At 39.0% G+C, this 22,529-nt stretch overlaps 1 protein-coding gene across 4 annotated transcripts in view; it reads right to left on the bottom strand.

Annotated features, from left to right (window-relative positions):
* The window catches only part of LOC120531338 (complement factor B-like), a 72,001-nt gene extending 53,905 nt beyond the window's left edge, over positions 1-18,096 (bottom strand). For all 4 annotated transcript variants that reach the window (XM_039756647.1, XM_039756646.1, XM_039756645.1 and 1 more), the window contains exons 1-10: positions 17,968-18,096; positions 16,837-17,118; positions 15,983-16,171; positions 15,446-15,619; positions 12,701-12,775; positions 12,421-12,560; positions 9,294-9,420; positions 6,154-6,261; positions 5,086-5,169; positions 97-249 (exon numbers count right to left, since the gene is read on the bottom strand). In XM_039756647.1, the coding sequence (XP_039612581.1) occupies positions 97-249; positions 5,086-5,169; positions 6,154-6,261; positions 9,294-9,420; positions 12,421-12,560; positions 12,701-12,775; positions 15,446-15,619; positions 15,983-16,171; positions 16,837-17,118; positions 17,968-18,067 (1,432 nt within the window). In that variant the 5' untranslated portion in view covers positions 18,068-18,096. The remainder of the gene's footprint in view (positions 1-96; positions 250-5,085; positions 5,170-6,153; positions 6,262-9,293; positions 9,421-12,420; positions 12,561-12,700; positions 12,776-15,445; positions 15,620-15,982; positions 16,172-16,836; positions 17,119-17,967) is intronic.
* Between the last annotated feature and the right edge of the window lie 4,433 nt (positions 18,097-22,529).

Raw genomic sequence — 22,529 nt, 5'->3', positions numbered from 1 at the left:
GGATGTGATGGGCGAGGCAGAAGAGGTTATTTTCTATGGCAGAAGTAGCATCTGTCTTGACTGTTATGTATTTTTAGATTAATCTCCCTCACTTACCTTCCCATTTGGGATCATTGAAAACCTCTTCCAAAGAGTCATAACTAGGCAAAAAGAAACTATACTGGCGTCCAGTTTCCTCTGTTGCTTTAGAGGGAACTACACCTTCCAGCTGATCTCTTGGTGCATTTCCCAGGCCAATGACAAAAATATCTGTAAATTAAATTATGAAGGTAGGTGAGCTTTGGGAAAAAAATCTGAAGTACAATTTCATGTGACACATTATCATTACATATTGTTATATGTATTTATGTGAATTTCCCCTTGGGATTAATAAAGTATCTATCTATCTATCTATCTTATGTGGGTTGGTCCACTAATATTTTTTTTATCAAGCGGCCCTCAGAGAAAAAACAGCTGGAACGTAACACTGAGATTATGGATACAACCTAATAAGTTAACAACCTGCACAGGATTACAGTGACATCCAGAACAACTGGGTGATGTGATACTGATTTAGAATTAAAATGTAAGTCTCTAGCAGGCTCTGAGTAAATTTGGTATCGTGAAAGAGGCAAAGTTGTGTTCCAGCAAATACAAGCGCACTACATAAGCTGTGTGGTAAGTATGAATGACCATACTAATAGAATTCTGTGCAAACACACTGGGTTATACACTTTTGAAAGTTCTATTCTTGTGAAACATGTAGTATTCATGTGGCCAGTAGCCACACCACCTGCACTTTAGAACAGGTAACCCACCTGAAGCTAAGTATATTTGATCTTGGCCAATACTTGGATGGGAGACCATGTAAGCAATGCTTGAGTTGCTGCTGGAAGAGGTGTTGATGAGGCCAGCAGGGGACACTTATCCTGTGGTCCTGTCAGTCAGTCAGTCATTTTCCAACCCGCTATATCCTAACACAGGGTCACGAGGGTCTGCTGGAGCCAATCCCAGTCAACACAGGGAGCAAGGCAGGAACAAATCCCGGGCAGGACGCCAGCCCACCGCAGGGCACACACACCAAACACACACTAGGGACAATTTAGGATCACCAATGTACTAAACCTGCATGTCTTTGGACTGTGGGAGGAAACCAGAGCACCTGGAGGAAACCCACAAAGACCACGGGAAGAACATGCAAACTCCACGCAGGGAGGACCTGGGAAGTGAACCCAGGTCTCCTTACTGCGAGGCAGTGGCACTACCACTGCACCACCATGCTGCTGGGCCCTGTGGTCTTGTGTAGATACCAATACCCCAGTGTAGTGACGAGGACACAGTGCTGTAAAAATTGGTGCCATCCTACAAAGGAGATGTAAAACTGAAGTCCTGAATCTCTGTGGTCATAAAAGATCCCATAGTATCTTTCAAAAAGTGTAGGGTGTTTCCAGATGTCCCAGATAAATTCACTAAATAGCCTGGCCACTCTGGCCTCTTAATCAGCCTCTGTCTCTTAATGGCTATCTCTTTCACCCCTTGACAGCTAATGTTTGGTGAGTGTAATAGTGCAAAAATGCCTGCTGTTGCAACATCCAGGTAGATGCTACATATTGGTAGTAAAGTGGTTCCCCACTGTCTATGTAAAGTGCCTTGAGTAGGTTAGAAAAGCGCTTTCCAGGGGGTCCTCGGGTTACGACACAGTTCCGTTCCTGCAACAGTGATGTAACCCGAATTTTGGTGTAAGTCGAAACACTCTCTAGCCTAAGTCACTTACCTATCTTAACACATTTGCAAAATCATAATCTAGAACATAAAAACACAAAATACAGTGGTGTCAAAAACTATTTGCCCCCTTCCTGATTTCTTATTCTTTTGCATGTTTGTCACACAAAATGTTTCTGATCATCAAACACATTTAACCATTAGTCAAATATAACACAAGTAAACACAAAGTGCAGTTTTTAAATGATGGTTTTATTATTTAGGGAGAAAAAATCCAAACCTACATGGCCCTGTGTGAAAAAGTAATTGCCCCCTTGTTAAAAATAACCTAACTGTGGTGTATCACACCTGAGTTCAATTTCCGTAGCCACCCCCAGGCCTGATTACTGCCACACCTGTTTCAATCAAGAAATCACTTAAATAGGAGCTGCCTGACACAGAGAAGTAGACCAAAAGCACCTCAAAAGCTAGACATCATGCCAAGATCCAAAGAAATTCAGGAACAAATGACAACAGAAGTAATTGAGATCTATCAGTCTGGTAAAGGTTATAAAGCCATTTCTAAAGCTTTGGGACTCCAGCGAACCACAGTGAGAGCCATTATCCACAAATGGCAAAAACATGGAACAGTGGTGAACCTTCCCAGGAGTGGCCGGACGACCAAAATTACCCCAAGAGCGCAGAGACGACTCATCTGAGAGGTGACAAAAGACCCCAGGACAACGTCTAAAGAACTGCAGGCCTCACTTGCCTCAATTAAGGTCAGTGTTCACGACTCCACCATAAGAAAGAGGCTGGGCAAAAACGGCCTGCATGGCAGATTTCCAAGACGCAAACCACTGTTAAGCAAAAAGAACATTAGGGCTCATCTCAATTTTGCTAAGAAACATCTTCAATGATTGCCAAGACTTTTGGGAAAATACCTTGTGGACTGATGAGACAAAAGTTGAACTTTTGGAAGGCAAATGTCCTGTTACATCTGGCGTAAAAGGAACACAGCATTTCAGAAAAAGAACATCATACCAACAGTAAAATATGGTGGTGGTAGTGTGATGGTCCGGGGTTGTTTTGCTGCTTCAGGACCTGGAAGGCTTGCTGTGATAGATGGAACCATGAATTCTACTGTCTATCAAAAAATCCTGAAGGAGAATGTCCGGCCATCTGTTCGTCAACTCAAGCTGAAGCGATCTTGGGTGCTGCAACAGGACAATGACCCAAAACACACCAGCAAATCCACCTCTGAATGGCTGAAGAAAAACAAAATGAAGACTTTGGAGTGGCCTAGTCAAAGTCCTGACCTGAATCCAATTGAGATGCTATGGCATGACCTTAAAAAGGCGGTTCATGCTAGAAAACCCTCAAATAAAGCTGAATTACAACAATTCTGCAAAGATGAGTGGGCCAAAATTCTTCCAGAGTGCTGTAAAAGACTCATTGCAAGTTATCGCAAACGCTTGATTGCAGTTATTACTGCTAAGGGAGGCCCAACCAATTATTAGGTTCAGGGGGCAATTACTTTTTCATGTAGGTTTGGATTTTTTTTCTCCCTAAATAATAAAAACCATCATTTAAAAACTGCATTTTGTGTTTACTTGTGTTATATTTGACTAATGGTTAAATGTGTTTGATGATCAGAAACATTTTGTGTGACAAACATGCAAAAGAATAAGAAATCAGGAAGGGGGCAAATAGTTTTTCACATCACTGTATAAGCCTGAGAAAAAAGAAAAGCACATAAATATACTGTACTGTAAACAGTGTAAAAAATGCTTACCTTTATTCCTTCTCATGTCTCAATTTTTTTTAAGTTTTTTATGGGAGTGAGTGTTGTAAACTCGAAACGTTGTATGTCGAAACGTTCCAACCCGTGGACGCCCTGTATAAGTGTAATTTATTATTATTGATGCTGTTATAGTGAGTATAGTAACATGTGTGATGCTGGTCACCACACAAGCACAACAATCTGTTCAATGCCAGGTTAATTCTAGCTACTGTTGCAAGGCCAGTATGGTATTGCACAGCCATCAGCAGTGTGTCTGTCTGTGGAGAGAGTGTCAGCCTTGTTGAGAGGTTCATTTACCTTGGCAGTGACATTCATGTCTTTGGTGACTCTTCCTATGAAGTCAATAGACAGATTGGGAGAGCATGGGGGAGAGGGGTCATGAGGTCACTGGAAAATGATTTATGGCACTCCTGATATCTTTGCAAAAGGGCAAAGGTTAGAGTCTTTAGAGTCCTGGTGCTTCATGTTTTGCTATATGGTTGAGAGACATGGACGCTATCCAGTGACCTGAGACGAAGACTGGACTCCTTTGGTACTGTGTCTCTCTGGAAAATCCTTGGGTACCACTGGTTTGACTTTGTGTTGAATAAGCGGTTGCTCATGGAATCCCAAATGAGGCACATTACCTGCATTGCGAGGGAGCATCAGTTATAGAAATATGGCCATGTGGTGCAATTCCCCCTAAGGTGATCCAACTCACAGGGTCCTCGAGTGGCTGGACCAGGCCAAGGGGACACCCACATAATACCTGGCTGTGGCAAATAGAGGGTCATTTCTGGGAGTTGAAAGTGGACCACATGACATGTCTACCTGGGGTGTTGCCAACCAGGATCCCAAGCTGTTTTGTCATGTGGTGGGTGCAGCAATGTGCTGTACCAGTGCATGCTCCCCAACCTGACCTGACCTATATGCATTCTCACAAAGCTCTCAGATTCCAGTCAATCTCAGGACACATTCACTGTCATAGAGAGTAATTTACACTTTTCAACTAAAAGAACAATATTTGGGTTGTGAGAGGAGGCCAGAGCACACAGATAAAATCCAGGTAACCAAAGAGGAAAGTAGCACTACACAAAAACAAATCCTATGGACAGTATGTCATTAGACAGAGTGTTACAGTGCCACCTCAGATATGTCAAAAATGTTTCAAACTCTATTAACTTAGTCTTTTTAAAATTCACCTGACATTATGATATTGATATATATCTCTGATATTTGATATTCTCTCATAGACTAACGATATACTGGGCTGACTGGCCTGTTCTAAATGAGTGTAAAAGTGAAGCAGGAGGAAGTGAACATGGCCATGAAGGTGAGTGAAGGAGCATGCAGAGGTTTTGTGCACGTGTGAGTACAGCAGTGTCCTTATGAGTGATTTAACAAGTAAATCAGCATGGCTGTGTCTGTGAGTGACGGTGAGAAGCTGTTTGAATGACCCAAGATAGACTGACTTGCATTTATTTCCAAGTCATGATGTGACTATCTAAAAATCCCTGCCAGTCATACAGGTGTGTATGCTTGCATTTTCTTAAGAAAAGTCTACCTGCTCTTTGCAGACTATATTATAGCCGCATTCTTAAAAAACACAGAATTGAGCTCACCGAAATAGACATCAGGTTCTTTTACATGTTTCAGGATATCCTGTACCAGACTGGAGGGAACTGGCCCACTGTTGTATTGCTTTGCTATGAACATGCACAAAAAAGAAAAATTAGTATCCTGGCAAGAAGCCTCATCATTGTCTAAACATAAGATTGCACTAGCTCAGGAAATTTCACTCTCATTTCTCATTCTTTTTTTTAAGTAAAACAGATTACTCCCACTGGACACGACCAGACATAATTTAAAATTACAAAATGTAGGATATTGTGGCATTTGAGCTACATATTGTTGTGGCTTGACTATATTTATAAAGTACTGATTTTCTAGACCAGGGCTCCTCATTTTAGTTCATGGAGGCTATGAGTCTTTGCTATAACTACTCTCATAATTACAGGATGATTCCCATTTGTAAAATAAATCCATAGTTATTTGAATTTCTTGTTGTCTTCCTTCTGTAGTCATCTAAAAATTGATAGTTAGAATGGAAACAATTAAGTGGTGTACTAAAGTTGCAATAACCTGGTCCATATGGTTATATTTACTTTCTAGCACATTCTTTGTAATTTTCCTATCATCATATTTGTAAATTATTGGGAATTTGCATGAAACAGGCTTAACTACAAGAACCTAAGAATAACCAGGGCTCATTCATGCTCCTAAATTGATATATTGTAATTTAACTCACTGTGTTAAAGTTGTTAAGACAAATAACATAACAGGTACATCAAAAGGGCAGAATGCACTTCTATATGGTAACATTTTTAAATGGTCCAAACGACTTAGGGTTGCAACATACTAAACCTGAGCTAATTCAGAATTTTCCATCACACTTGAGAAGTGGATGACAAATGGTTGATCAAGTGATGAGTTCAATAAGACACCTGAGTGAGCCACAGATTAAGAAGACAGTGACAATTAAAATCTAATCCCTCTGTGTCCCTTTGTGGGCTTTGTTATGTAACTAGACTCTCTTATCTCACTTACTTTATTAAAACTCATATCCCAACTTCATAATTAAGAACTTAAAAAATTATGAGGTCCTTCTGTAAAATATTTCAAATACTCACAGATAAGGAACACTGTCCATTTAATTGGCCTCGAGCCAGCACTTCTGACATTCTCTAATAAAGCTTCCAAAGCTCTGCCAGGATTCGTCTCAGCATCAGGCGAGAACTCTGCATCAAAAAATGACAAGCTTAGGTGCAATAAAAATATTACACAAAACCAAAGTGCAACACTTGCTCTAAACAGAATACATTTTAGTGAGTGAGAGGGAGAGCACTAATAATTAAATAGTTCACTCATTCCAACGTACAGTGAGCTTTGGACAAGTTCAACCCAATTCTCTCTGTGCTGTTCTCTTATTTGATTTGGTATAAGAAAGTATGATATTAACTCATTCCACATTATATTGGTTATAAACAGTTAAACAGGAAGACAATGATCAAGCATGAACGACAAAAATTTACATAAATTCATCAAACGGAATGAATGAATTAACTGTTTGAAGATCTCACACATTTTTATGATAGAAAATATTGAGCAAGGGCAGCCTCTTAAATAGGATCATTTAAGTAACAGATCAAATAAGGAGAATATGTCAATTTTTGACACTACAGTACAATATACAGAGTGGCTAACATCACCTGGACTGTTTAGGCTACAATCTTTTTAAGTATAAGAAAATAAGATTTTATATTTACTTTGAAAAGAGTTCTCCCATCTTCCAAATCCCAATTTAACCATTGGATGTCAATAAAGTTGAAAATACAGTTCTCATCTTTGCTAACTTTTAAAATCCCCTAAAAGTATTTGGTCATATAGAGCTGCCTAAAAATCAACTAAAATTATTAGTTTCTGAGGACATCTTAAACTAACCAATAACCTTAATTTTTGCCTAGCTACACTCACCCCTTAAACAACCAGCTTTAAAGAACAGATTGACCCTTTGTGATTAATTTGAGAAAAAAATAAACTGTTAAAACTCCAAGAAAAAAGAAATAAACATACAGTTGGAGTTGAGTATTCACAGAGGCCCTGGTAACATCTGAAATTAACACATATGTCAAAAATTGTGAATTTTTAGTGTAAAGACACTCTGGTACTTTTAAAATTTTAGAAAATACAAAATAATTTAGGAGAAAAAAAAGTTTACACTATCAAATTATTAGCCACTGAACATTTTGGATCAATAAGGCCCAAGACTACACATTTGGAGTCACTATGGAGTCACCAGTGGCCTCATTTATAAAGATTGCATAACCACAAAAAGAGCCTTGAAATGTGTGTATGGAACTTCCCAAGTAAACTTTGGGATTTATAAAATATAACTTGAAGTAAAAGGTTATGTATTTCTGTGGCAACTCTGACCCATGCATATGCAAAACTTCGGAGAAACTGGGAAATGACAACACCCTTGATCAAGCAGGGAAATGCAGTCAAACCAGCTAAATGATGACTCATATGCATAGTAATCCATATCACTGAGCCTTTATTATAATGTATGTTGACATGACAAACATGTTAAACCTCAAAAGTGTTGCATATGATGCTGTCACACACATGCGAGTAGGAGGCAGCTAAAGGGCTTGAGAAATGGTAATACCACATCAGACCAGGGGGTGGCAGAGTGTGCTGACTGTCTTTCTCAGTTCCTTGCAGACCATTCCTGGGAAATCCCTCAAGGTTCTGGTGCCTTTGATGACTTCACTTCTGTTTTTTTGGGTTCCCTTGATGATGTCACTTCCGGCCCCGCCAGCTTAGACAATGTCACTTCCAGTCCCTGATGAAGTCACATCCGGTTCTGGGCCAGATGACATCACTTGCTCTACAGGCCTTTAAAGCCACCATCTTGCTTCCAGGCAGACAGTTCTGTTTTGAACTCAGTCTTGTGAATATCTCTGTTCAATTATTGAAAACTTTTGCAGCCAGTTTACAATATATGGGTGACTTCCCATAACCTTTATAATGTCTGGAGTGGATTCTTTATCACAATGCACAGACTGTATATTATTTTTTTAAGAGGACCAATGCAGTGTATTTGCACTGAAGAAAAGTTTTTGTTTTATGTCAGTTTATATTGTCTACCTTTTGTCACTTCTCTTCTCAGGGTATTGGCTAACAGGTCAGGGATATCTTAGCCAAGCTTCACTACATCATGCCAGCTGTTCTGGAAGCCAATAGCTGACTGAAGCGATGCTACATCCATTTATCATATGGTGTGGATGCATATAAACTATAAAGCATAACATCTTTTTCCCAACATAAAAGAGGTAATTTGTAGCAGTGTCCGATTTTCTTACTGTAAATGGAGCACTTTAGTGCACTCATGATGCAGTAAGGGCTTCTAGTAAGAACCAGGGTGAGTTTGTTAACTGTAAGCAAATACAGTCCATTAATGCACAAGTCATATGTAATTCTAAGATGAGACTGACAAACATCATGTCTTAGTGGCCTGGGTTAATGTGCGATTGTTTTATTTTGAGGCAAACTAACTTTGGCAGACAACTTGCTGATGATGAAGTACATGTTGGCTGGCTTGTTGGTAAGGTAACTGGCTGAACCCTCAGTTTTTCATTTGGCCTGTACTATTCATTGTATCAGCTATCATGTCATTACATGTGCCAGGTGATACTGGCTACTTGCTCAGATGCTGGCACCTTATGCAGTTCCCTGACTCATAAAACGCAGAGGGGAGGCACTACAACGTGCATACGATCTTGCACACTTGGCTGCAAAGCACAGGCAGATGCTCTTGAATGCAGATGGCGTGGTCTTGACGTGTCAGGAAGAAGGTTGCTCTACTAAACATTGAACATCTGCAACATAGTTACTGCATATGTATTAAGGGTTAATTAGCATTAAGGTGTATTCATGAATGCACATTTACAAGATGATTGTAATTATAATGGTAAACTGTGCATAAATATACATACACCAGGTTTTCTAAATGAGATTTTTTTATCATATGCATTTTACTGTTTTTTGGGGTGTGCACATTTTCAAAATCAAATCCATGCAATCTGCTCCCCGATGAGTATTTCTGAATCAGTTCCCCCAGAACACTATATCTCATCGGTACTGCAATACTAAAAATATTTTGAACAATCAGTATTTTTAATTTGTAATTAAAAAAATCCATACAAATGTAAGTCTCTGCAAGAGGCGATACAACTAACGTTAAGAGGAGTCTCATCATTTTACTCACCATTATATTGAACCCTGTTGACCAGGCTCTCTGTGTTGAAGAGGTTTGGATCTCGAGACACCTCAATGGTCCTGGTGCTGATCTTGTCATAGAAAATCACTTTCACTGAGATCCCACTTTTCCAAATCTTGAAGACAGGTACATGAACAAGGCATATGTTAATCAGAGCAGGTGTTGTTTTTTCTTTCTAACACGAAGTTTCTCAGAGATCCACTCACTGATTTATTTTCCCAAACACGCCTATTCCAATTTAAGATCACTGGGGACTGCGTGTGGTTGCAAAACAACAATGAACACCCGAAGAGGTACACTCACGCTTCAACTAATTAAAGATCTCCTATTAATTTAACGTAGCATTTTAATCTTGTGAAAGAAAAATTCATGCAGACACTTAAAGAACTGACATGTTTTATACAGTAAATCAGGCATGATTTGAACAAAGGACTCTGCAGCAGTGTGGCTGTAGTACTAACCACTAACCACTCACAAAGCAAATTAGGCAAAACACGACTTCAATCAGGAGCTTTCTAGTTTATTTGTGAATAAGGCCCATTGCTGTTAAGAAAGGCTTCAGTCATCGGTAACCCTGATTTGGATTAAGCAGTTTTGAGAGTGTTATGTTACTATTGTTTTTCTGTACCATCATTGGATGTCCCGATGCAGTAGCAAATTATTTATTTTGAGAAAATGTTACTGTTTAGTAAATGTAAATCTATGTAAGTAGTGAGAACCTGCCTTCAGTGAGGGGATTTATTTAACAACCAGCACTGCACAAATACACTTGACTTGAGCATTCATAGTTTTCATCCTCTTTCTCTGTATGTTTAGCATTCATTTGCTCAGAAATTGATGCACTTGTTGTTTCCTGAGCAGCTCTTCTTTCCTCCACCCTAGCGGCCCACTTCTTCTCTTCTTTTGTCAGCATCATTTCACGTTAAAACTAATTAAGTCAGTGTTTGTGTTGCAATTACTTAGTACGTTTTCCTTAATTTTTCACTTAAGCTGGCACTTAAGTCTTCAATCTGCCTCAAGAATGATTTAACATATGAAGAGGTAGGGGAAGTAATGGCGAAGGTGGTTGGGAATGAAAATGGCACCCGTATGCATGCACCGCACGGCTGCCATGCTGGCCGCTGCTGAGAGTTGATTCTACAATAAAATAAAATAAAAATAAAAAGAGGAATAACCTTGGAGGTCGATCATCACCCGGAAAGCGGATAGTAGACATCACATAGTATATGTGTACCAAATTTCAGGTTAATAGATCAAACAGTTTGCGAGTTACAGGTGATTTAAAATCCTGGACAGACAAACAGACAGCCACGGTAGTGTATTATATAAGAAGGTACATTGAACTGAGCCTAGCGTAAGTAAACAGGGAATGGATGAATTACGTTTAAGCCTTATAGGCAGTCTAAATACACTATACTGCCAAAAGTATTGGGACACCCCTCCAAATCATTGAATTCAAGTGTTCCAGTCACTTCCATGGCCACAGGTGTATAAAATCAAGCATGTAGGCATGCAGAGTGCTTCTACAAACATTTGTGAAAGAATGGGTCGCTCTCAGGAGCTCAGTGAATTTAGGCATGGTACCATGATAGAATGCCACCTGTACAATAAGTCCATTTGTGAAAATTCCTCCCTAATACATATTCCACGGTCAACTGTTAGTGGTATTATAACAAAGTAGAAGCAATTGGGAACAACTGCAACTCAGCCAAGAAGTGGTAGGCCATGTAAAATCACAGAGTAGGGACAGCACATGCTGAGGCGCACAATGTGCAGAAGTCGACAACTTTCTGCAGAGTCAATAGCTACAGACCTCCAAACTTTGTGTGGCCTCCAGATTAGCTCAAGAACAGTACATAGAAAGCTTTATGGAATGAGTTTCCATGGTCAAGCAGCTGCATCCAAGCTTTATCACCAAGTGCAATGCAAAACGTCAGATGCAGTGGTGTAAAGCACACCACCACTGGACTCTAGAGCAGTGGAGATGTGTCCTCTGGTGTGATGAATCACACTTCTCTGTCTGGCAATCCGATGGATGAGTCTGGGTTTGGTAGATGCCAGGAGAACGGTATTTGCCTGATTGCATTGTGCTAAGTGTAATGTTTAGGGGTTTGGCAGGGGTTGGGCTTGATTTTAGTGAAAGGAACTCTTAATGCTTCAGCTTACGAAGTCATTTTGGGCAATTTCATGCTCCCAACTTTGTGTGAACAGTTTGAAGATGGCCTCTTCCCTTTCCAACATGACTGCACACCAGTGCACAAAACAAGGTCTATAAAGAGATGGATGAGCGAGTTTGGTGTGGAGAAACTTTACTGACCTGCACAGAGCCCTGACCTCAACCCAACAGAACACCTTTGGGATGAATTAGAGCGGAAACTGCGAGCCAGGCCTTGTCGTCCAACATCAGTGCCTGACCTCACAAATGATCTCCTGGAAGAATGGTCAAATATTCCCATAAACACGCTCCTAAACCTTGTGGAAAGCCTTCCCTGAAGAGTTGAAGCTGTTACAACTGCAGAGGGTGGGCCAACTCCATATTAAAACCTATGTATTAAGAATGGGATGTCATTAAAGTTCATGTGTGTGGTATATGCTGTATGTCTGTAGATTAAACAAAACAGGCAGCACTCAAACCATATTATATGATAAGGAAAAAGTGGGTGATATTCGAGCTCATTTATAGCGTTATTATTTTAATTGACATACAGGAAGATTCCTTTCACAGGGCAGCATGCTCAGCTTAAAATGTGAATTTCATCGACTTGCAACCTTCCAATATACCCAGTGTTTACATCTTCTTTTCTGTTAACCTCATTTGTAAGTCACTTTAGATAAAATCATCTGCTACATGAATAAATGTTCTTCACAATCTTGCTGGTCTGAGATGAGCAGGTAATGACCAGTACCCATTGACTCCAAGATTGGAACAACATAATAGAAACACCTTCCTAATTTTTTTTCTAGGAATGTTTTGGGCTTGGTCAGTGGGGTGCCTGCCATGCCCATTCTTGTTTTCCTGTCTTTATTTCTCTCCATTTTACCTTCCAGGAGACTATGATTCATTTTTATTTCCAGCCCTATGGCTGTCTGTGTGCCATTTCTTTTGGCTACCTACCCTTCTGATGTAATTATCCAGAAATCTCAAGGTTTTATCAAAGTTGTAGGTGCCCACAGTACCAGAGGCATCCACCAAAAAATAGAGTTTATGAGTTCGGTCACTGAAGGGGTTAAGAGCTGGCTCAGAGGTCTTCTCACCTAAGGAGAGTTGAACAAAAATGCTGTTAACACCAAACAATGATGGTCAGGAAAAATGGATACACTCATGAGAAACTACATTAGATGTAACCAAAGGACAAAGAAAAAGAAGGCAGATAATAAAATGCACGCTGACTGACCTGAGGTGAAAATCTGTGACTTTATGTTTTGCATTTCTCTGGCCAGGTCCTGCGCACTGTCAAACTCATAGCGTCCTGTGGATAAACAAAAAAACTTGAAAAATAAGAAGCAGTGGCTGATTTCCTGCATAAAGTCAATGGAAAATGCTGGTATGGTTGTTCCACATTTTAAATGGGGGAACGTCTTGCATTTGTACTACACTGAATGAAACCTCTGAAACAACAATTTGTTCTTTAATGCCTTTTTTTGTTTTTTTTTTTTTTGCAATCCTCGTCCCAATTCTCACTAGTGAAGTACAGCTCAAAACAAAAATCATCTGTTTGAATAACTTACAGGGCTGTCTTAACATATGGGCACTGGCTGGGGGCTTCAGGACCATAGGGGCCCATGATGTTTCTGATGCTTATGTATGTTTTTGTTCTGCTATCAAAACAGGGGCTCCAACGCACTACTTGCTTGGGGGCCTATGACGCTGGTAAGATGGCCCCTGGGATCTTCACTAAAAGCTGTAACTTTTAGTGATGTGCCAGACACTTACTATTACAGTGTAGCACAGATGTGGTGTTAAAGCATCTGCAGATAACTTTTAAAATAATGTGAAACAGACAGAGTTAGTTAATCCATTAGGTAACGTAGTTGGCCGCCTAGGCCGCTGTCATCTTAGAGGAGCCATTTATGAAAGTTATAGAGCACACGCTCCAAACAACTATGGGACCAAGATCGTCAAACTATGATGATGATGAGAGGCTGACGTTAATGAAAGTAAACCCAAGGGCAGAGTGTCGTCAAACTCAGATGATACTGAGTGGGTCTCATTACCCGCTGGCCGCCGTTTATCAAAGAAAAATTGTGCACACTCTGTACACCAAGGGGCATATGCTCCAGTTAAAGTTTGCAGTATTTGCAAAAAGAGGTGCCGTTTGTGCTACTGAAGGGGTGCTCGCTCTAGACACCGAAGGTGATCCCTCCAGGTTGTCAAAGTCTAAATGCGACTATTTGCTGTTGACAAGGGGCTACGTCAAAGGGGCTTCAAATGGGCTTAGACCAGCACTGAAAGTAGGCATGGAAACAAATATATTTCATTGAACCTACATTTTCTGAAACTAAATGAAAAGAAAGATGCAAAAAAAAAAAACCCCAACATAACCAACTCATGTTGTAGTGACTCTATCAAAATAAATAATTTACTTGAATTCATGACACTAAACTAACTTAATATTTATGTGTTGAAACAGTTGAACAGCACTGTAAAATAAAATTAATATGGAACCAATGTCCAAAATTCAAATCAGTATGTTTTATTTTTTTTTATAAAAAAGTAATGAGCAATAGCAAGGTTTTATGAATGCCCTTTTCTTTGTGAAAAGATCATACTTTACTTATTTTGTCATTGGCATCATTCGGAAAATGATTCATTAAAGAAACCTAATTCAATTCTGTGTAAATATTCCACATAAATAAATCAAGAAAATCAAACTCAGATGTGTTTAATATGCTACTAGCCAAATCAGTTACTCCAACTACAATGGAAAACATTATTTTAATGTAACTTATTTGAGTTATTAAGAATCATTTTAATTGATAACTTTTTAAACAGGCAGCTCTGTTAAACCAAAAATCTTAATGTTAACGGAACAAAATTCAGATGTGTTGTTTGCAAATGTGTTTCATATCAGTTAACTAAACACAAAACTCAAAGTTTTGGTCTTGGAGACTCCATTTTCACATATTAGTTTAAGCTTGCAAATCATCTGATCCTTTGGTAGCTAAGGGCCCAAGCACATCATAGCCAACAAATAATGATTTGCTAAACAAATTACATACTCACCTGCCATTACATTGAGATGTACGGTGTGCAATGGTTTCGTCAAATTATACAAGATAAACCATCTAAATGCATTTCTGTAAGCAATACATTTTTAGCACTTAAAGGAAATATTGTTATGCATAATCTTAATCTTTACCTGGTATTACTAAAACTCTCTAAGATAAAGGGTTATGCCAATAGGCATTTTTTGACAAGAAAATAAAGTGAAAAGCTTTAAAAACAACACTCTGCCCAATTTTCTTTACTCCCACTGGAAAATGTTTTCAAAAATGAGCTAATTTTGGGGAACCTGTTCACTTGGCAACATTGCAGAATAGCATTCCAATGTGAATTGTATTTCTATGCCAATGTGATTTTGTTTTGCTTTGTTTAAACATAAATCAACATTAAAAAATGTTGCCAGTTATGTTATTAAGGCTACATAAAGCCTATAAACATGCTCATTTTAGCTGAATCAATTTTCCAAAAATAAGTTTTAAGACTGAAAAATTTGGTAATTTTAAATAAAGTCAACCTAAACATGCAGGTAATGGCAATATATCTTAGAAAATATTTCTATGAGTAGTGCTGGTATTTAAAACAAATACAGTACAGTATATTAATTCTTATTGTTTCTACATTCTTCTTAATGCAGCACCCAAGAACTTCAAGTCTGTTGTGCTGGAATTGGATAAGAAAAGGCTAATTTGTAACAGCAACAAACCCCAAGAGTATTTTTGAGTGCCTGCCATGTTGCCGGGTTGTAAACTCAAAAGCTTTCCAACAACATCTGAACTGAGAGAAGCTTTGATGATGGTCATCATACACAAGTGAAATGCCCTTCATTTGACCGGTAAAGCGCTTGTTGTTCATACCTCTAAAGATTGAGGAATGATGCCAGTCATCCTAGACTAAGATCTTAAATCACCACACTTACCTTCACATGTCGTCTCCACTCCTGACCACACTCCATTCTTCAAGCACTTTCTCTCCACTGATCCCCGCAGCAACAGACCACTGTTGCATGTGAATGTTACAACAGAACCAAGTGTGAAAGTGTCTCCTGATCTCACTCCGCCAAATGGGACTCCAGGATTTGGACAGAAGTTCTCTAAAGCAGAGAAGAACGTGTAATGACTGGAAGGGCATCATGGCCAAAAAGTATGGTAAACTTGAACACTGTGCTTAACTGCAGCCACTAATGTTAAAGCATGTCATTGCCAAAGGAAATGATAGTGGAGACAGCTAAACTAGGTAATAAACAATTAAAACTGTAAAGGGATACAAAAGGTGAGCAAAATGAAAAAAAATACAGATAAAGGTGGCTAGTCAGTCTCTAGATACACACACTTCGCTGGCACCTGCTGACCTCCACTACCATGCAAGTAGATTGAGGCATGTCGTAAAAGTTTGATTGACCCTTCACCCGGGGTAGTTCTAGACCCCATTTTCCAAACAAGACATGGTAGCCTACCTTGTTTGTCACACACTGGCAGATTCCCGCTCCAGCGGCCATTGGACTGACAGGTTCGTTCAGAGGACCCCAGAAGCTCAAAGCCAGGTAAGCAGGAAAAGTGCACAGTGTCATTGAATGAGTTGTACTCGCGGTCACTGGGACTCATCTGTCCAAACTGAGGAGCAGCCGGTCTGACACACTTCACAGCTGTAAAGTGGAGAAGTAGGAGGTTAATAAAAAGACAAAGGAATCAGAGATGGGGACCTTCATGAAGGAATGAAACTGCGTTCCACTAGGGAAATGGGAGAAGGACATGAATCACCGAAGGACAAAGGAAAGTTTAGGAATCTGATTGAGTATTATGGAATACACATTGACCAAAGGAAGAGGGGTATATAGAAAATAACTTTTGTCAGAGATCACAGGCTAGGGTTGAGACATGAAGGACATGAGCATTTCAACCAAGCCACACACTGTAAGTTCTTGTAACAGTTAAGCAAAATCGACTTTTTATAAGCTTACTTGGATATTCATTATTACAGCTGCTATTAGAAACTGGGAAATGTGCCTCAAGCCAGACAAGGAAGGTTCATCTGTGTGTATGGTACAATGTAATTGCTGTAATGTAATGTAAACTGAAACCCACCTCAAACTCACTAGGTGACCAAGTGTAAGTCATTTAGCCCCTCCGTGGTGCAATTGTAAAAAATATATATGTATATGTGTAACCAATTATAGCTCTTTTAAAGCTCACAGTATATGAGATCTTACTATAGAGGGGCACAATTTAAAAGGTCTCTGGTAATGCAGGGGGGAAGGGGCAATGAGAAGAAAGATGGAAGTCTATGAGACAAACGGTGAATCATACTTACGTTTGCAGACAGCCTTCGAAATGGGGTCTTGGCCACTGTCTGTCAGGGAGCTCCATCGACCTTGGATGCAGACTCTCCAGCCAACTGGAAAGGCAAATGTTCCTTCGGGACACTCATACTTCATCACACTTCCTGTGCTTCTCACCTCTGGCAACACAATGGACCCTCCCTCAATGGTTTCCTCGGAGTTGCAGGACATGTCTACATCTCTACGCTCCCTGCTTGGCAGATCCCCACTTTTGTAATTTTCCTCTAACACATCAATGTTTAATGATGGTTTACCTAAAGAAGGAAAGAAAGAAGCAATAGGATTGAAATCGTATAGCCTGTTGTATTGTGAATTATTTCATACCCTTTTCATACTGGACATTCTGAGGAAGAATGAGGGTACATTTGAGAAATGAAAGTGATCCTTCTCCTCTGTCTACCATCAGATGTCTGTGTGTCATGATAAAAACATCCCATCATCTCTCACATTTCTCAAAATTTGTCAGAGAGCCAGAGTCTACCACACTAGTAATGGGGGGATAGGCTGGAATTAGGCAAGCAGTCACTCACAAGACAAATTCATCCATAATCCACTTAAACAGCAAATCTTTGTGAGAGGAAACCCAAGTAAACACAAAGACAATGTTCAAAGTCCACACACAAGGCAGCTCCTCTGCACACTGGGCTCCGTCTGTCTGTTGTGTCATAATGTGACTAAAAGAAACTGAGTAAATTAAAGTAGCAAAAAAAAAAAACATTTCAGACAATGAAGCTGATTTGTTTCTCTCTCTTAGGGCTGTGCAACATTGATTTAAGGACCCTGGGCCATGCTGTCATTAAGAAAGGGCATCCACAACTTGCATAGATGTAAGTGATAAATGGAATGACAGGTATATTCAGAAAGCAGTCATAAAGGGTAAAATGTAAGACCTTAAAGTTTGAAAGAAAGTCATTATCAACAACAATAATAATCAAGCAGCCTATTCCATTGGCGTGTTACATGAGGACACAGTTGGAACAGACTAGCAAGGCCATTATAGAGCACACTCCTACCAGTCAATTTAAAGTTACCAAACAGCCTACCTTGCATATATTTAGCAAAGTGGGAAAAAAGTAAAAAAATAAAAATAATAATAATAATACCTTGAATAAGCGTCACAGGCCCCAGTAGGAACACGAGAAGTGTTACTGCAATCATTTCTTTCACTATAGCAAGAGCTCCGTTCAGGCAGTTCTGGCTCATGGAGTCAGCACATCCAAACCAATATTTGCTTCTCTTCAGTTTTTGTTTGCTGTACCACCCCCTCTCACTCTCAAAAAAAGAAAATGATTAACTGTACTGGGCTGATCAAATGCTTTTTTATTCACATTAACTCAATCTCTAAACTAAAAATAAAATGTTTTATCAACCAGCTGTATATTTTTGGTTAAATCCTGTACATGTTCTAACACATATGTTGTAAGAAGGCGATCCCATGGCATACAGAAAAAAAACTAGAGTGTAGTAAATTATACAATCATGTGTATCAACTGTCAACAGTCATTTCAGGAATTAAGATGCATTGATTAACCAGGGGTTCAGGCCTCCAGATAAAACATTCTCAAATGTCTGCTTTATCTGGGTCAGGGGTTCAAAGGACAAGAGGCTAACCTTGCAACATTGGACTCAAGTAGAACCCAACTGTAGACAGGGTGCCAGTCCACAGAAGGCACCACTTATACACTTACAAAGAACCAATTTAGAAATACCAATCCATTTTGCAGGTACCACTTTGGTTGTAAAATGAAAACCAGATTATGCAAAGTGGGGGCTCTTAAACTTTTTAATCTGAGGACTTAGAAGAGAAAATCAGTACTATACTTGGATCCAAAAAGAAGATTATTTTTATAATTACATTAGAACCATAAGTAGACAAATAACATTGACCATATAATCAAATAAGATTCTTTCAGACATATTTCTCACTTGAATGTCTCTCTATATACAGTATAAAAAAAAATCCTGGAATGTAAAAGCAAAGCGATGATACGTGATCTTCTTGGAAGTTCTTGAAAGACATTTTAAAGACCCGCGAGACAACAAAGACTGGCCACGAAGCGTCTCGCGGGGACCGTAAACATGAGACTTGTTGCCAAGAGATTGTCCCAGGGCCGTCTCACGGGGACGTCAATCAATCAATCAATCAACATTTATTTATATAGCACATATTCATACAAAAAAATGTAGCTCAAAGTGCTTTACAAAATGAATAGAAAAATAGAAGACACAATTAAAGATAAACATAAGTCAACATTAATTAACATAGAATAAGAGTAAGGTCCGATGGCCAGGGTGGACAGAAAAAACAAAAAAAAACTCCAAAAGCTGGAGAAAAAATAAAATCTGTAGGGGTTCCAGACCAAGAGACCGCCCAGTCCCCTCTGGGCATTCTACCTAACATAAATCATCATATTTTCATGGAAGGACCTGATGATGATGGTCACGTAGACTTCTGGCTTTCAGTCCATCATTGTTGGAGCATCATGATGCTTTGAGTAGGTGGTGGTGGCGCAGGCCGCCACCACAAAGAAACCGGAAAAAGAAACAGAAGAGAGAGTAGGGGTCAGTACGGATTTTAGAGCCACCATGAATAGTTATTATGAAGAATTGAACATACAGAGTATCAGGATTATGTTAAAGTGAAGTTATAAAAAGGCCATGTTAAAGTGACGTGGAGCATAAGACACACAGATCCTGTGTTCTCAGCAAAGAAGAAAGAGCAGCGTGGAGAAAAGAGATACATATGCAGAGAAAGGTACAGAATATGAAAGCAGTAACAGTCGAAAGTATTATAGCGTCCCAGCCAAGCTGAAGCCTTTTTTGTTTTAGGTGACTGTTAGGTCTGTTCGAGGGAGGGCAGAGTACAGCATGGAAGACTGATAGCTGGGTGCTGATTGATGCAGTAAAGGGGAGGCGAGACCCATGGGAGGAGGGGTTGGAGAGGGTGCTAGAAAGTTGTGTTTGGGGTTATGCAGTCAGCGATTGTTAAAGTAGAACTTTTGTGACACTTTATTACGTCAGTCGCTACAGTATCAAAAAAAAGATAGCGCAGATCGCATTGACACAAACAAAAGAAAATTAATTTATGTCAGAGAATTTCAAAAATGGGGTTTAACTCACATGCATTTATTGGTTACTTTGGAAAAAAAAAATTATTAACTGCTGATGATGTGGATCATTTTGTCTGTACTGAAATTCCAAACAGAGAAACCTATCCTGAATTATGGTACAAAATCATTAAACACAAGTCTCACAGACCTCATTTAAAAGATTTAGCATATTGGGACATGAAAGATTCCAAATATTGTTATTACAGAAGTTCGGAAATAAAAGTGAAACTAATGAAATAGCAACAATTCAAAGAAAAGAAAACTCTTACAAATGTGTATCCGGAAAACCAAACACGGGGTTTGGCGAGCAAAGTGAGCAGGGGGCGAAGCCCCCTAGTTAATAAAAGGGAAAAGTGGAAAGCAAACATATTGTTAATATACAGTAACAATAATTAATCAAAATAGGGAATAAAGTCCTAAAGTAAAGTATATACTGTTTTTATTATATAATCTAGCTGCTGTTTTATTATATACTCTAGCTGCTGGTTTTAATATATGTGCAGATTACACCAAATTAGTTGGATCGGCAAATAATCTCAGATCCATTAAATCATTAGAGAGACTTGGACAGCATACAGGCTTGGGCAGATTTGTGGCAGATGAAGTTTAATGTCAGTAAAGTATTACACATAGGAAGTAAAAATGTTAAGAAGGCAAAAAGAATATTAGGTTATATAGCACGATGTGTGGAATACATGTCACAGGAGGTTATACTGAACCTTTATAATAACAACAACAACATTTATTTATATAGCACATTTTCATACAAAAAAAATGTAGCTCAAAGTGCTTTACATAATGAAGAATAGAAAAATAAGAGACACAGTAAGAAAATAAAATAAGTCAACATTAATTAACATAGAATAAGAGTGAGGAACAATGGCCAGGGGGGACAGAAAAAACAAAAAAAAAAACTCCAGACGGCCGGAGAAAAAAAATTAAATCTGCAGGGATTCCAGGCCATGAGACCGCCCAGTCCCCTCTGGGCAATCTACCTAACATAAATGAAACAGTCCTCTTTGTATTTAGGGTTTTCATGGAAGGACCTGATGATGATGATGATGATGATGATGATGATGATAATGATCATGTGGACTTCTGGCTTTTAGTCCATCAATGCTGGGGCATTATGGTGCTTTGAGTAGGTTGGTGGTAGCGCAGGCCACCACCACAGAGAAACCGGAAAAAGAAACAGAAGAGAGAGTAGGGGTCAGTACGGATTTAAGAGCCACCATGAATAGTTATTATGATGAATTGAACATATAGAGTATTAAGATAAACTGAAGTTATAAATAATGCACTGGTGAGGCCTCATCTTGAGCACTGTGTGCAGTTTGGGTCTCCAGGCTACAAAAAGGACATAGCAGCACTAGAAAAGGTCAAGAGAAGAGCGACTAGGCTGATTCCAGGGATACAGGGGTTGAATTATGAGGAAAGATTAAAAGAGCTGAGCCTATACAGTTTAAACAAAAGAAGATTAAGAGGTGACATGACTGAAATGTTTAAAATCAGTACAGTGGATCGAGACTGTTGTTTTAAAATGAGTTCATCAAGAACACTGGGACCCAGTTGGAAACTTGTTAAGGGTAAATTTCACACAAACATTAGGAAGTTTTTCGTTACACTAAGAACCATAGACACTTGGAATAAGCTAGCAAGTAGTGTGGTAGACAGTAAGACTTTAGGGCAGGGGTGGACAAAGTCAGTCCTGGAGGGCCGCAGTGGCTGCAGGTTTTTCTTCCAACTCAGTTGCTTAATTAAAAAAAAAATCTTGTCAACTATTTAATTTCAGGGCTCGTTAATGCTTTAACTCTGCCATGTCAGGTCATTTTCATATCCTAGATTTTTTTTCCATTCTAAGGATATCATCCAAATCATTTGAAGTCTAAAACAGATGAGTAATTCTCAGTCATTCACTTTTTTCTCTTAATTTTCATTCCAAGTATTTAATTAAACCCAATAGTGCATGATAGGTGTACATGGAAACCAGCTAAATGGAGAAATGCTGAATTTATTTTGCCATTTGCAACTGATTGCTAAAAAGAAGCAATTAAAAACCAAGACTACAGCTGTTTAAGACTAAAATAAGCAATAAGGGTTCAAAATCTTAACGAGCAAGACAACTAAAGTGAAGCAGAAGTGTTACTTGAGCAATAAGGGCTTCTTATGAAGCAACTGGGTTGGAACAAAAACCTGCAGCCACTGCGGCCCTCTAGGAATGACTTTGCCCACCCCTGCTTTAGGGACATTAAAAAGTAGACTTGATATCACCGCCAGTACAAATGCTTAGACTAAATTTATTAAAGCCGATAGAAATAAATTCTTGGGGTGTGACACAAGGATACCATGATTTTTTAAAGAATAGTATGAATGATCATTTAAGATACTTCATTTGAGGAAGTCAGAAATCATTAATCAATGCAGCTTGCTTAACTTGTCTTACATAGCATTATTTTTTGAAAAATAATGTTTTTCAAGTGAACTCCATCATTAACAATGCATACAGTAACTATATGTGTGATACAGTACCTGCCAAATAATACAAAGAGCACATG

This window comes from Polypterus senegalus, chromosome 6 (assembly GCF_016835505.1).
Source record: "Polypterus senegalus isolate Bchr_013 chromosome 6, ASM1683550v1, whole genome shotgun sequence".
Classification (NCBI taxonomy): Eukaryota; Metazoa; Chordata; class Cladistia; order Polypteriformes; family Polypteridae; genus Polypterus; species Polypterus senegalus.
The sequence above is the reverse complement of the archived record's forward strand: the minus strand, read 5'-3'. Positions and strand labels throughout refer to the sequence as shown.